At 44.8% G+C, this 15,499-nt stretch overlaps 3 protein-coding genes across 5 annotated transcripts in view; all 3 read left to right on the top strand.

Annotated features, from left to right (window-relative positions):
• Positions 1-2,298, top strand: part of sgf29 (SAGA complex associated factor 29) — a 30,999-nt gene extending 28,701 nt beyond the window's left edge. Inside the window, exon 10 of the mRNA XM_079252996.1 lies at positions 1,445-2,298. Coding sequence (XP_079109122.1) covers positions 1,445-1,561 — 117 coding nt within the window. The 3' untranslated portion in view covers positions 1,562-2,298. The remainder of the gene's footprint in view (positions 1-1,444) is intronic.
• A 1,556-nt stretch (positions 2,299-3,854) lies between these two features.
• On the top strand, positions 3,855-7,758 carry nfatc2ip (nuclear factor of activated T cells 2 interacting protein). Its single transcript, XM_079252399.1, has 9 exons — positions 3,855-3,882; positions 5,583-5,681; positions 5,965-6,025; positions 6,099-6,198; positions 6,274-6,357; positions 6,425-6,641; positions 6,821-6,965; positions 7,040-7,137; positions 7,215-7,758. The coding sequence occupies exons 1-9, from the start codon at positions 3,871-3,873 to the stop codon at positions 7,374-7,376; spliced, it is 978 nt and encodes a 325-aa protein (XP_079108525.1). The 5' UTR covers positions 3,855-3,870; the 3' UTR covers positions 7,377-7,758.
• Positions 7,759-12,078: 4,320 nt separating this feature from the next.
• Positions 12,079-15,499, top strand: part of spns1 (SPNS lysolipid transporter 1, lysophospholipid) — a 9,331-nt gene continuing 5,910 nt past the window's right edge. Inside the window, exons 1-4 of one of the 3 annotated variants that reach the window (XM_079253221.1) lie at positions 12,079-12,275; positions 14,643-14,852; positions 14,933-14,998; positions 15,214-15,350. In XM_079253221.1, coding sequence (XP_079109347.1) covers positions 14,651-14,852; positions 14,933-14,998; positions 15,214-15,350 — 405 coding nt within the window. In that variant the 5' untranslated portion in view covers positions 12,079-12,275; positions 14,643-14,650. Of the gene's footprint in view, positions 12,291-14,423; positions 14,540-14,642; positions 14,853-14,932; positions 14,999-15,213; positions 15,351-15,499 lie in introns of those variants that run through there. The other 2 variants (XM_079253222.1, XM_079253223.1) reach the window with 2 other exon arrangements.

Genomic DNA, 15,499 nt, shown 5'->3' with positions numbered 1-15,499 from the left:
ACATCCAGGCCAACGTAAAATAGTTCCTATATAAGCGGTAAAAGCAGATTAAACAACTCGGAACCGTCCATTAGATGGTTATAATGTACAACACGGAGTCTAGAACACCACGACGCGCAGCGTTGTTTATAAATACTGGATAATCGTGTTAAATAATGGAGATCTCAATTTCAGTCAAAATAATCATGATTATAATTTTTGTCATAATTGAGAAGCCTTACTTTAAACTCACCGACCAATCGGAACGCAGGCCTGAAAAGTGCAGTCAGGATCCTCATCGTCCAGTCGGTGTGTCTGCAGAAGCAGATCTGATCCGAGTTTGTACTGTTTGTCTGATTAAAAACGATGACAAATAAAACAGAAACTAACCTGATAAAACTGCATCATGTTACTAATGATGAAAAAAATAAAGCAAAACCAAGCCAGTGCCAGGCGGGGAGGAGATATGAACGCTGTTTATCAGATATTCATGTAGGCTCGAGTTCTGACAAGGACCAGGATGCGGGAACACATTACACCTGTTTTAAAGTCGCTGCAAGTCGCTGCTCCCCGTGCATTTCAGGAATGATTTTAAGGTTCTTTTAGTGGTTTAGGAATGTCTTAATGGTCTTGGGCCTTCTTATTTATCTGACCTGTTTTTAAGGTATGAGCCCTCGCGGACCCTGAGGTCCTCAGGTACCGGCCGCTTAGTTCTTCCTAAAGTTCGTACCAAAACATATGGCGAGGCCACATTTCAGTATTACGGGCCTCGCCTATGGAACAGCCTGCCTGAGGGCCTCAGGGCTGCAGAGACTGTTGATGTTTTTAATAAAAAGCTCAAGACCTTTTTTAGTTTAGCTTTTAACTAAGTTTTAACATTCTTGTTATCCTATATCTATTCTTCTTTTAGTTAATTTAATTTATTTATATATTTATTTACATATTAGTATAAATCTTATTATTTTTGGATGAATTTTACTTTTAGTTATCACTCCAGCTCTCTCCTCATTGGGATCCTCTCCACCGAGGGCGGCCCCTGCTCTGACTGCCTGGGTGTTGCTGTGGGGGATGTCCCCGTCGGGTGGGTCGGGTCCTGTCTGCCCAGATCCGGGTGGCCCCCACGGTGACGGCCTGGGTGGTCTTGTAGATGCACCATGAGGATATCGTTTCCTGACCTGGTGCACATGTACCTGTCCATTCGTCTTCTTTCAACTGTTATAGGGGCTAATAGGGAGAGGGTGTGTGGGTGTGTGTGTGTGTGTGTGTGTGTGTGTGTGCGTGCGTGCGTGTGCGTGTGTCTGATCTATTGTATGTAAATTGTTTTATGATGTGAAGCACTTTGCATTGTTTTTAAGCATGAAAAGTGCTGTAGAAATAAAGTTTGATTTGATGAAGACAGAGCGGAGGCGTCTGGGACCCAGACCAGGTTTCTGGAGCACTTTTCAGCCACTGTTTCTGTCTGCAGCCTCAGGAGGACTACTCGGTTCTGTTCGAGGACACTTCGTACGCCGACGGCTACTCTCCTCCGCTCAACGTGGCCCAGCGCTACGTGGTGGCCTGCAAGGAGAACAAGAAGAAATGATGTGGAGGTCGGAGGAATCCTGCGTTTCTCCTCCCTCCCATCCATCTCTGATCCGGACACCAACTTCCATGCCTTTTCCTGGAGCGCCGCCTGCTGGCCAGAAGAGGAGCTGCACCGGTCCTCCAGGGTCTGAGCGGTTTATTGTTGACATGTGAGGACGTGTTGTTGAAATACGCTGGTTTTACATCTCTGTCTTTTCTTCCTGTTATTTCTTTTCAACATGAACAGATTTATCGTCCACATGGACGAACTCGGACATCTGCCTTCTTTTTAACCTTCTCATATAAACATGACGCTGCACACAGCTTGTCACGCCGACGACATTTTATTGACTAATAGATGAGAGCTGAGCTGCTCACCAGGAATATTTTAATAAACATTCCACCACAGTCGATCATTTGAGTGTTTTACATTTCATTCCTCCTCAAACTAAGAACCTTTTGCTTTTACTGTGAATTTAATCATTGATGATATAATTTAAATACATAATTATTGATTAATAAAGAGTAAATAACATGAAATAGAAAATAGTTTTAAACCTGCAAAATGTTTATATCTGTGTGGAGTTTCTCCAGACTGGGACTGGTGAATGTTCCCAACACCAACTAAACCTGGTTGTTACTCTGGACAGGACGAGTCTCCATGGTTACGGATCTGGAATAAAATAAATCTCTATATTTAGTGGATCTCATCGTGTCCTGATGTGTAAAACTTATTAAATGTGACTTTTAATTCTACATTTTCCGTTCATTTCTGTCATTTTTAAAGCATCAACTGTGTTTTCTACTTTTCCCCCATTTATCATGATATCCCGTCCCGTCAACTTCCCTGCAAGAAAACCAGCAGACTGGAGGAGCTTTTTGTTTCTGTTTTCTATTTTCTACAGTCCGTGAAGGCAGCACTAACACTAAAAACTCTGACGGTCCGTGAAGGCAGCACTAACACTAAAAAGCATAGACTGTATATAAAAAGATGGGCGGAGCCTCCGTGACTCACTCTTCGGGTTTCTGAAGAGCTGAATTGAAGCTCGGTGGGCGGTTCCTACCATCGCCATCTTGGCAGGGGCATGCGCGTCATCTCGCCCGGAAAATACAAATATGGGCAAAGAGGTGGAGCTGAGAGGGGGGCTGTAAGCGTCATGGTGGATGATTGACATCGAGCGAACTATGAGCTTTCTGTAGCTAAGAGCTAACCAAGCTAACCCGGAGATAACAGGAGCTAACCAGCTAACGGAGGTAAGCGGGCTAAAGCTAAGTCATGTTGCCAAAAACTGTGGTTGTTCTACGTTCTTCTGACTTGAAGCAGGAGATCGGTACCTGTCAATCAAAATGACACGCCCCTAAACATGCCGAGCTTCCAGATCAAGTTACTTTTAAACGGGCGAGTTAGAAAAAAATTCACTCCCCCCCACAGTTGTCATGAAGGTAAACCTGACCTATTAAACCTAAAATGGATTTTTGAACCAGGCTGTAAACATATTTATTTCTGTTGTAAACATGTTTATTTCTGCTGTAAACATGTTTATTTCTGCTGTGAAGTTGGTCTTTTTAACATGGGAGTCTATGGGGATTTGCTCTGTTTTGCAGCCCCTAGTGGACGAAGGGGGAACTGTAGTTTTATGCACTTCTGCATCGGCTTCGCTTTTTACCACCGGAGGTTGCCGGTTGGTAAAAAGTCTGACAGTCCGTGAAGGCAGCACTAACGGGTAAAAAGAAAGCCTACAGTCCGTGAAGGCAGCATTAACGGTAAAAAGCCTACAGTCCGTGAAGGCAGCATTAACGGTAAAAAGCCTACAGTCCGTGAAGGCAGCACTAACGGGTAAAAAGAAAGCCTACAGTCCGTGAAGGCAGAATTAACGGGTAAAAAGCCTACAGTCCCTGAAGGCAGCACTAACGGGTAAAAAGAAAGCCTACAGTCCGTGAAGGCAGTACTAACTGGTAAAAAAGAAAGCCTACAGTCCGTGAAGGCAGCATTACCGGTAAAAAGCCTACAGTCCGTGAAGGCAGTACTAACGGGTAAAAAGAAAGCCTACAGTCCGTGAAGGCAGCACTAACTGGTAAAAAGAAAGCCTACAGTCCGTGAAGGCAGCACTAACGGGTAAAAAGAAAGCCTACAGTCCGTGAAGGCAGTACTAACTGGTAAAAAGAAAGCCTACAGTCCGTGAAGGCAGCATTACCGGTAAAAAGCCTACAGTCCGTGAAGGCAGTACTAACGGGTAAAAAGAAAGCCTACAGTCCGTGAAGGCAGTACTAACTGGTAAAAAGCCTACAGTCCGTGAAGGCAGCATTAACGCGCGGTAATAGAGGAAAATGTCAGACACGGTGAGTTGACAGAGATGCTTTTGGTTTTAGACACCAGGAAACACTCCAGGTGGGGAAGTTTGCGCGTGGAAGAGTTTCTGGTGTGTTCGTGGAAACTCGGACATGTAGTTGGAGGCGAACAGATGAGAGAGGAAAACTCAGAAAGGATTGAAATGAGATTAGCTAGGTAGCTAGCTGCGTTAGCATGCTGATGAGCACGTGACCACAACAATCTGTTTTTATTTACCTGTAAAGATACAAATAAATGTAAAGTGAAGCAGAAGTCACATTTAAGCTGTTAGTTAGCTAACCAGGTAACCAAAGTGATGCTAAAGTAACTAAGTAACTAACCATCGTAGTGTTAACCCAACCGGGAAAGATGTTTGTTGTTGTTTACTGTCAGTGTTCCGCTTTAACATGAATCCGGACTATTAGTTTCATTTTAACCTGAATCCGGACTATTTGTTCCGCTTTTATGAGGCGTGTGCACGTTGGTTTGTTTGTGTTTAGCTTTCTGTTGGTTTGTGAGGTAAATGTTGTTTACATTCAGTTTAATCTTTATTTTTCTGTCTTCAGGATAAAACAGGTGAAAAAAAACAGGAATTTAAAAATAAATATTGAGCATAAAAGCTCCTGTTAGGAATGTTTGCAAGATGTAAACACTGAATGCATCACAAGAAACTAAAGATATTCAGCTTTTAAACAACAACAAAGTTAGTTTATTCTATTTTTATTTTATCTTTTTTTTTTTTAATGGCAATTTGCCTCTTTTTTTAGTAACTTATTTTAAAGACTAAACTGTTTAGAAATCTACATGTTGACTGACAAACATTAAACCTTGATAATAAATGAAGTCATAGACAGAAACTAATCAATGAATTTGATGCTTTATATCAGTTCTGTGACGCGTTTATTCAGACATTTATCCAGATCTGTACAACTCCTGATGTTCTATGTTGTTGCGGCTAACTGTCCAACACCATTATCTACTTCAGCCACTGCAGGCTAAACACGGGAGATATTGATGACGCGCACTAAAATGTATGTTCTCCTTATTGTGTTTGTTTATTTTTATAGTTACTTTAAATAAATTACAATGAACAAACAATACGCAGAGCAAAAACATCTAATTGTGGTCAACAAAAAGTTCACTCCCGAGCTCACCCCACTTCTGCATCCTTACAGCCAAAACGATGCCCTCAGGTGAGTGCAACTATTTGTAATGTGTGCGTTCACACCCAAAGTGACACACCCTCCACCCAAGTGCCAATCAAGCCTGCACACATCAGCATATTCGCAGACATTCATGACTTATATTATGGCTCCTACATATGTCTTCAGACCGTATAAACCCTCTGCAACCTGACTTTGGCCGGCTTTACAGCAACGTTACTCAGGCTCTGACCAGGCATGATCGCTGCTGAAGTAATGATTTTATTGATCTGGAGCAAGTGTGTGTGTGTGTGTGTGTGTGTGTGTGTGTGTGTGGGATTGGAGTCACACACACACCTCCGCAGACTGGATGCATTTAATGATCATTCGCCAGTTTTTACTGGTGGGATGATGGAACTGGCGCCTTCTAATGATGCTCTTTGCTTTATTTACTTATAAAAAAAAAAAAAAAACTTTGATGACATTTGATTTGACACTGTGTTGCTATGGAAACGGGAGATGTTCTGAAATGAACCGAGCGTCTCAGTCCAGCTGTTCTCCGAACACAGGTCTCCAACTGGGACGGCCACGCTGGGAAACCGCCGCCTAAACGCCGGCGCGTCCTCCATCCGTCAGACATCAAACCTGTGCAGGTTTATTCCAACAAGGTATGAAGGATGATGATGATGGTGATGAGAATGATGAAGATGATGGTAATGACGATGATGATGGTGATAGTGATGAGGATGATGAAGATGATGGTGATAGTGATGAGGATAATGATGATGGTGATGATGAAGATGGTAATGACGATGATGATGGTGATAGTGATGAGGATAATGATGATGGTGATGATGAAGATGGTAATGACGATGATGATAGTGATGACGATGGTGATGATAGTGATGAGGATGATGAAGATGATGGTGATGATGATGATGTCGTCTCCAGGTGAGCAGCTGTCTCCATCTGAAGCCGTCTCCAGCTGTGTTTGCTGAGAAGGACGTTGCAGGTAAGGACAGGACGCCGTCGTTGTCCCCAGCTGGAGGTTTTTACTGGTTCTACTGGTTTCTGTCTCTGCCCAGACGACGCCGCCGACCTGTGGGCGGAGTTTTCCTCTCAGGAGACGCGTCCGCCCGTCATCTGCGTGAGCGACTCTGATGATGAAGCCGAGCGCCGGACGGCGTGAGTCTCCTAACCGTTGGCGTCCATGCGGAGTCGTCTCGCCGTGTCTGATGACGTTTCTTGTTCTTGTCTCAGAGAAGACGCCCGCTGTCCGTCCCCGCCCCCTCCTCCTGAGAGTCCCACCCACAAACAGTCCAGGAAGGTAGCGAGGACCATCAGGTGGGTTCGGTTCAGTTCTTCAGGACCCAGTAGAACCTGGGACTCATTCTGGGTCATCCCTCCTCAGCAAGGTCAACCGGAGGCTCCGCGCAGTGAGCGCCGTCCTGTCCCCGGAGACGCCCAGCAGGAGGTCCAGACGGCACCCGACCCCCCCTTCACCTCTTCCTGTGGCGGGCCAGGAGGACGACGACCTCGTCGTGACCTCCGACCCCCACAGCTCCGCCCGAGAGATCCCCCTCAAGGTCCGCTGCCGGACCGACGTCCACAAGATCCCCGTGCTGCCGGTACGTCTGCACACCAACACACACACACACACACCAGCGCACACACACCAACACACACACACACACACCAGCACACACACACACACACATACACACACACGCGCACACACACACACACACACACCAGTGCACACACACCAACACACACACACACACCTCAGCAGGTTGTGTTTCCCCAGGCGTCTCCGCTGAGCGAGGTGGTCAGACGGCTGTCCGTCATCCTGGATGTCCCGCCCCCTCGCCTGCTGCTGCTGAGGGAGGATGAGGAGCTGTCGCCGGGCTGCACCGTCGGCGAGCTCGGCCTCGGCATCGCTGACATCATCGGTGAGTCACGTGGCGTCCGGCTGATGTCAGAGTGCTGACCCTGCCTCCTCTAAGCCCCTCCCTGTCTTGTCCAGAGTGCGTCGTCATGGCAGCAGAGGACGGCGGCGGCGCCATCACTGTCAGGCTGCAGAGCAGAAACAGAGACTCCTCCCAGGAGTTCACCATCCACAGAGTTCGTTGTTTTTCTTCTTCTCCTCCTCCGTCCTGGGGTTTGAACGTCCGGACCTGACGTCTCCGCTTTGTTTCCAGGAGGCGCCGCTGGACGCCGTCTTCTCCCGCTACCTGTCCAGCATGTCCGCCGCTGCTCGCAGGAAGGTCTGCTTCCACTTCGACGGCTCCAAGGTGCTGGGCAGCCAGACGCCCGCCCAGCTGGACATGGAGGACGGTGACATCATCGAAGTGTGGCTCTGACGCCGCTGTGACGCCGGTGCCACGCCGCTCGGTAACCTTTCTCCATCAGCTGTAATAAACATGATTTCATGAAGCGAAGCTTCTGGCGAGGCCGCGGTGGTTTTTTGACGGGACGCGTTCCCGAGACGCGGCAGCAAGGCGGTTCCTGATGGTCGGGGCGCGATGCGGCGGCGTGATGAAAAACGAGCCGCACTTCTTCTTCTGGTGTTCCTGCTGGTCCTGTTCCCGGTCTGGGCTCGGGAAGGCGCTTCCTGTCAGCGTTTCTACCTGTGCAGGTGAACCGGAGTGAATCTTCATGTCTGACGAAATTTTGGCGTCGAGGCTACGAAGCCGGAGCGGGTTTTTTGTTCCATGTTTTGTTTTTACTAAATTAAAAGAGTTGGATGAACGCGGTCCTGGTCTGGTGGTTTATGACTTCAGACGAGTTCCGACGGAGAAAACTTTATTCATTCACGTCTTTATTTACGAACAAGTCGTTTAAACAACGAATCATTCCCTTTTTTTTTTATTGATATGTAAAACAAAAAACATATTTATTGTTATATGTTAACATTAGCTTATTTAAATATATTTATTTTATTTTCATTAATTTTTATTATAAAAAATTATTGTATTTATTTTTTATAAATATTATTTATTGTTATAATGTAAGATATAATTTTTTTCCATCATTTAAAAAGCAATAGTGTTTAATTTTATGTCTAGTTTATACATTTTTAATATAGAATAAAAAATACAAGTTTAAGAATGTTTAAAATGTTGATCTTTATTTACTTTACGATAATAAGAACTCAAACAATGTCCAAATATTTGAAGAAAAAAGTCAAAGAAATGTTAATTAGAAAATATAAACGAACGTATGAAAACCAATAGGACAAATAAATACATCAAACTAAACATCTAATAATACTGAATGTATGTAAGTATACATACATGTGTGGGGGTGTGTACAACTGCAAGTTCATCTGTAGTTATATAATGTGGATATGGACATAAATATATGAGAGTATAAATATATAGAGACGTATATGATCACTTCTAAAGGTAAATATGTCATTGCTTTGTGCCTGTGAGTTTATGTGCATCAGTATATGTGTGTGTGTGTGTATATATATATTTATATATATATATATATATAATATGCAGATGTGTACATGTCTATTTATTTATTTTGTTTACATTTAGTTATTTGTTTTCCATAAAAAAAGAAAACAGACTATTTAAGAGGTTATTTAAACAACTGCAAGAAATAAAAGATGATAATTGTAAAGGAGGTAGGAATACAGAAGCATCGCTTCATCCTGCTCCTTTTCAGACACTATAATAATTCCAACCTTTTTAACCTGTTGATTAAATTGTGTTATTTCGTGTGAAATAAATAAATATTTATCTATTCTTTATTCCAGACACATTGGTCCAAATCAGCAATTAATAAGAGAAAAACACATTCATATATCAACACATAGCCTATAGACATATAATTATAAAAACATCCGTAAAGACAGACATTCATCCCAGTGCTTCCAAAAACAGGAGAAATACTTTGTCACTTCATTTAGGCTCAGTCATAATCATTACAACTTGTTGACTCTCTTAATCGCCACATAAATCTCTACATGAATTTCCTCAGCACAGCATGGAACGTTATGAGACAAGCATCGGACTTCCACTCGTCCTGGAAGTAACGACAACCTTCTAAAAGCGTCATGAAAGGCCTCCTGGAGCTTCATTTTAGCTTTGCTAGTATGCTGCATAAAAAGGAGTAAAATATGCTCTAAAGAAGGTTGTTTTCACACCATCTGTACACATATTACACTTGTTTATATGTATATATAATGTTTCCTTATGCGTAGAGTTTACTGCTGGTGGACATCATCATCATCATCATCATCACATAGATCATTTCTGATTATATGGCCTAAATATTTCACCACATTTAGCTCCTGGTCTGCTAAATAACATGAATCATTTCTGATCCTCATGACAACACTTAACAGGATTATATATGACGTCATACTGCTCGCCATAACTGCCACAGACTTGGAGAAGCTGCTGTAAACCCGCACTGTAAGGAGACAACCAAGTCATCTGCATACATCAGATGATTAATAAGACAATTACCCACCTTGTTTTACATTCATTCATTTTTCTTAAGAGATCATCCATAAATATATTAAAGACCACAGGTGACAATATGCCCCCCTGTTGACCCCCATTAGTCACTAGAAACGTGCAGAAACGCTCCTCGCCCATTTAACTTGCATAGACTGATGTGAAAACCAATACTGTAAGATTCTTATCAATACAACGGAAGCCCTCACTCGAGTAATTTACCAAACAATTTGCTCTGATTAACTCTGTCAAAAGCTTTAGAAGCATCTAAACTCATAAATACTGTAGTATTGTGTCTTTTATACTTAGTGACAATTTCCTTCAGTACATAAATACTAGGGGTGTGACGATACGCTTTTGTCCCGATTCCATTTAAGCTGCGATTCTCACAATTCTTTGATATTGGAGATTTTTGTAGATTAAAAACTAAAAAACTGGATAAAACTTGTTTTGCTCGTCATTTTTCTTGATTTCCATCAAGAAAAAAACACAATAAGCCACAGCATCATTCTGCTGCTGTAATACCCAAGAAGACAAGTAAAAAGATCAATAAAAACCAATACAAATAACTTAAATTTTATGATGGATTATTTTTTATTTGGGGGAAAAAAATCTTTTTTTTTTTTTTTTTAAACAAAAAAATCTATTTTAAAATTGTGAAGCAAAAAAAATCCTGATTTTTAATTTTTCGATTAGATTTTTCCTCCCCTCATATATCGTACTATCTGTACAGTGTTTAAAACCAAACTGGTTGTTGTCGTGGAGAACTCGTGGAGCCGGTCCAGAACTTTAGTACGTATGCTAGCCAGGGCAAGAGGCCTGTGATTCTCCATGCTGGATATTTTACCTGCTTTTTCTTTAACGCCCGGCACCAACAGGACTGTTAACATGGAATCAGGTGGGATTCTATGTTTCAGCCGGCCTGAAACACAGAAGTAGAACATGAAGTCTTCGGTTTGCATATTTCAGGTGTTCTGCTGATCTGTGGTCAGAGCCAGTTTCTCAGTGGAACGACGTCCTTCATCAGGTCTGATACACGCTCCATCATTAACATCACCGACACGAAGCACATCACTCTGAACACAGTTAAAAAGTTCACTGTAATGTTTCAGCCTCTCCAGAAACCCCATCAGTAGCAGATGGCTTTTATCTCACTCCTTTCCAGAATTCCTTATTCTGCTGAAGCTTTTTTGACCCTCACCGTCTGCTCTTTTCTTTCTGCATATTTGTATTGAGCACTTGAATATTTCTCAGCCTTCCACAAAGGGCCATTTCTAGGTTTACCCCCAGCAACCCAGTTTATAAAAGCCTTCCTGGCCTCAGCATTAAATTCTAAAACATTTTCAGACCAGCCTGGTTTGGCCTCATAATGTTCACCTTTCTTTTGGAAGAACAACTTGCCATCATTATTTAGACAACTCAGTTTTTTCATACATGGTACACAGATCATTACTATGTTCCTGACTTTTACAATTAATATTATCACAATGAATAGTGTCATGCTGAATATCAGTAGTACATAAACTTCTATCCGTCATCAGATTATAGTGCCACAGATCATCATCAGTAAGTCTGGCCCATTCTAGCTTTTTTCTTTGATCCCCATCATGATAAATACCCAGTTCTGGTAAATACTCAATATTTAATTCCATAGCAATAGGAATGTGATCAGCTGTAGCCAAACGATACAAGATCTCTGTTTTCTAGACACTGATGAGCATCAGCTGTACATATTTATTTATATTTATTCATCACCTTTCATTAAAGAAAGAAAAAAACAGCTTGACTAAAGTAATAATAAATAAAAATTTTATGAAAATCATGACATTATTTTCTAATTCTGGTTCAATATTACATGAGTCATAAAGTAATATTTAGTTGAACAATGCTTTAATGTTTCCGCTCCAGTCAGGTGTTTTCTGTTCCTCTCAGTCAGACTTCTGCACCTGTTGACAGGTATTTTGTCCCACTGTTCAACAGAAAAGTCTCTCATTTGTCCAGGACACATTTGTTTGTTTGTTTTTTCTTTCTTCAACTCAGTTAAATGAAAAAAACTGTCTTATATTACTAAATTATATTTTTGCAAATTTTTAGTTATTGTTCCTTTTTTAAAGTCTCCAGTTATTTGAGTGACTGTTGTAAATTCAGCCTTTTCTTTAACGAAAGGGGATGAAGACATATGAGCACAACTGTAAGTTGGGCTGTTTTAATAGCATAGTCTCTTGTTTTCACAGGATATCAGTGTCCTCCATGAGTTTGTCAATAACTGTCCTGGGTACAGGCCAGTTATATGCCACAATTCTGATACCCATATATTAAATCATAATTTTGTCGATGCTCCATCTAAATCTAAATGGTTCTGAATTTAAATTAAAGAAAAAGAAAAATATTTTTATAAAATGAAAGAATTTAATTATTCTGGCTTCATTCACACTGTGGTTTAGTGGAAAACGTGACTATTTAGGTGTTATTTCCTGGAAACTTTGCTGTCAGTGAACGTGGATTCGGTCACGTGACGCGTCATCACGTCATCATGTGATCACGTCATGTGAGCGGCGGAACGGAAGTTGGGTCAGAAGTGTCATGGCGGCGTTGCAGAAGCGTCTTATCTGAAGCGTTCCGCTGCAAACATTTAGGTTTTTTTTTTTAGCACTTTATTCCCCTTTCGGGCGAAGCGGTAGCAGTTTTAGCGGAAATGGTTATCATGGAGTTTGATTAACGTTTTCAGCCGCGTGAGAAGCGTTATAGCGGCAGGAGAGAAGCGCGAGCCCTGATTCATCCCCACAGGTAAACAACAACAAGGTAAACAACAACAAAAAGGTAACGGCGGAGCGAGGAAATAAAACCTGTGCTGTTTTACAGGCGATAATTGCTGTAATTCTTCAGATTATTTCACATTTAGCGTCACTTTGTTTAAACTGTTAAACCTTTAAATTTAGTTTTTCCCAGTTTTTACTTCCTGTTGGATCTAAGTCCATTTTTTTCTTTGCCGAATTGATCAAGAAACTCTTAAAAGCTAAAAGTCAGTTTCAAAAGCTTGAAATAAATTAAAATGATTTTTGAAAATTAAAATAATCATAATTATAAATGGAGTTTGGTGTGTCCAAACTGGCAGCTTATTGTTTTCTCATGAGACAGATTTAATGGTGAGGGACAGCTCAGGACCTGATCAGCTATTGATACAATCTGATCAATAAATGTTTGTGGAAAAGGGACGAAGGTCGGAGATCTTGAAGTGCAGGACTTGTTACTGTGAAACAAGAGATGAGCTAAGTAACTGTGGAATCTGCTTTCACTTTGTCGTTCTACAATGTTATGACTTAATAATAAAACTGCAGCATCCAGCATAAAGAACGACTGTCTTTCTATTAGATGTAAACTGTGGGAATTATCAGGAATCTGTCTAACTCGGATCTAAACAAGTTAATGAAATAAAGACTTTAGTTTTGCACATAATAAAGTTACAGAAACATGTTGAATTCATGGCAGTGACAGCATGCAGCGGTACAACACCGTTACCAAAGACCAACAGGAGGCGCTATAGGCTGACAGGAGGCGCTATAGGCTGACAGGAGGCGCTATAGGCCGACAGGAGGCGCTATAGGCCGTAGGGAGGGGATACAGGCCGACAGGAGGCGCTATAGGCCGTAGGGAGGGGATACAGGCCGTCGGGAGGCGCTATAGGCCATCAGGAGGCGCTATAGGCCGTCAGGAGGCGCTATAGGCCGTCAGGAGGCGCTATAGGCCGTCAGGAGGCGCTATAGGCCGTCAGGAGGCGCTACAGGCCGTCAGGAGGGGATACAGGCCATCAGGAGGCGCTATAGGCCGTCAGGAGGGGATACAGGCCGTCAGGAGGCGCTATAGGGCGTCAGGAGGCGCTATAGGGCGTCAGGAGGCGCTATAGGCCATCAGGAGGCGCTATAGGCCGTCAGGAGGCGCTATAGGCCGTCAGGAGGCGCTACAGGCCGTCAGGAGGCGCTACAGGCCGTCAGGAGGCGCTACAGGCCGTCAGGAGGGGATACAGGCCGTCAGGAGGCGCTGCAGGCCGTCAGGAGGGGATACAGGCCGTCAGGAGGCGCTGCAGGCCGTCAGGAGGGGATACAGGCCATCAGGAGGCGCTATAGGGCGTCAGGAGGCGCTACAGGCCGTCAGGAGGCGCTACAGGCCGTCAGGAGGCGCTACAGGCCGGCAGGAGGCGCTACAGGCCGGCAGGAGGCGCTACAGGCCGTCAGGAGGCGCTACAGGCCGTCAGGAGGCGTCACAGGCCGGCAGGAGGCGTTACAGGCCGGCAGGAGGCGCTACAGGCCATCAGGAGGCGCTATAGGCCGTCAGGAGGCGCTATGGGGCGTCAGGAGGCGCTATAGGCCGTCAGGAGGCGCTATAGGCCGTCAGGAGGCGCTATAGGCCGTCAGGAGGCGCTATAGGCCGTCAGGAGGCGCTATAGGCCGTCAGGAGGGGATACAGGCCGGCAGGAGGCGCTACAGGCCGTCAGGAGGCGCTACAGGCCGTCAGGAGGCGTTACAGGCCGGCAGGAGGCGCTACAGGCCATCAGGAGGCGTTACAGGCCGGCAGGAGGCGCTACAGGGCGTCAGGAGGCGCTACAGGGCGTCAGGAGGCGCTATAGGGCGTCAGGAGGCGCTACAGGCCATCAGGAGGCGTTACAGGCCGGCAGGAGGCGCTACAGGCCATCAGGAGGCGTTACAGGCCGGCAGGAGGCGCTACAGGCCATCAGGAGGCGCTACAGGCCATCAGGAGGCGCTATAGGGCGTCAGGAGGCGCTACAGGGCGTCAGGAGGCGCTATAGGGCGTCAGGAGGCGCTACAGGGCGTCAGGAGGCGCTACAGGGCGTCAGGAGGCGCTATAGGGCGTCAGGAGGGGATACAGGCCGACAGGAGGGGCTACAGGCCGTCAGGAGGCGTTATGGGCCGTCATCTTCGTCTTCATCATGTGCCACTCGGCACCGCCTGGTCTTCCTCTTTTCCCGCGGACCTGGCTCTCCAGCAGCATCTGCTGATCCGGACTTCCAGGATGTGGGAAGACTGGATTTTCTGGTCCGGCTGTTGACACAACATTCTGAAAAATGGAGCTGTGTGGGAAAAACGATTGTCTGACACGCTGCTTTACAGTGATGATGATGTTTATCTTCCTCCTCAGCTGCAGCCATGTCGCTAGGCGACCAGGCGTCGGACTCGGCGCCGTTTTTCTCCTCTGACAGCGAAGCGGAGGGTCCGGAGGACCAGGGTGGGCCGGCCCGGCAGGAGGAGGAGACGTCCAGCGGCGTGTCTGGAGTCTGGGCGCTGCTGACCGTCCTCATCCTCTGTTACATCAACCTTCTCAACTACATGGACAGGTTCACCGTGGCAGGTACGCAGCAGCCAATCAGGAGCCTCCGTTCTCCCCACCCAGCCGGGATGTTTTAACGGGCGTCTCCGTCTCGTTGCCAGGCGTCCTGCCAGACATAGAGCACTACTTCGGGATCGACGACGGGAAGTCGGGTCTCCTGCAGACAGGTAGGCAGGTCCAGCAGAACCCGTCCAGGAGCAGAAACGGATCCCGACGTTCCGTCAGCGCTGCAGAACTTCCGTCTCTGCGGCAGTAAAGCGGCGTCAAAATCCGTTTCAGTTCCTCGCCGTTCAGCGGAAGTCTGGTCCACTCCGTCGTCTTCCTCCTCTGTTCGTACCTGCAGAGAGAAACATCCTGATACCTGATTCTTTCCTCTGGACAGTTTTTATCTGCAGCTACATGTTCCTGGCTCCCATCTTCGGTTACCTAGGAGACCGGTACAACAGGAAGTACATCATGAGCGTCGGCATCTTGTTCTGGTCCGTGGTGACGCTCGCCAGCTCCTTCACACCGCAAGAGGTCCGTCTTTATTTAGTTTTCTTCTATTCCATTCAGTTTATTGACATTTTTATTTATTTATTTCTGATAAAATTTCAACATTTATTTTAGAGAACAAGATTTAAATAAAATTGTCTTTGATTTGCTTTATCTTGTTTATTAACATATTC

This window comes from Telmatherina bonti (assembly GCF_933228915.1).
Source record: "Telmatherina bonti genome assembly, chromosome: 14".
NCBI lineage: Eukaryota > Metazoa > Chordata > Actinopteri > Atheriniformes > Telmatherinidae > Telmatherina > Telmatherina bonti.
Note: the sequence above shows the minus strand (reverse complement) of the source record. Positions and strands in the feature narration are given on the sequence as shown.

Bases quoted from the DNA above. Each gene is read 5' to 3' on its own strand.
- nfatc2ip (XM_079252399.1), top strand. The intron at 6,026-6,098 runs GTAAGGACAGGA...GTCTCTGCCCAG, and splicing joins TGCTGAGAAGGACGTTGCAG to ACGACGCCGCCGACCTGTGG. The intron at 6,199-6,273 runs GTGAGTCTCCTA...TTCTTGTCTCAG, and splicing joins GAAGCCGAGCGCCGGACGGC to AGAAGACGCCCGCTGTCCGT.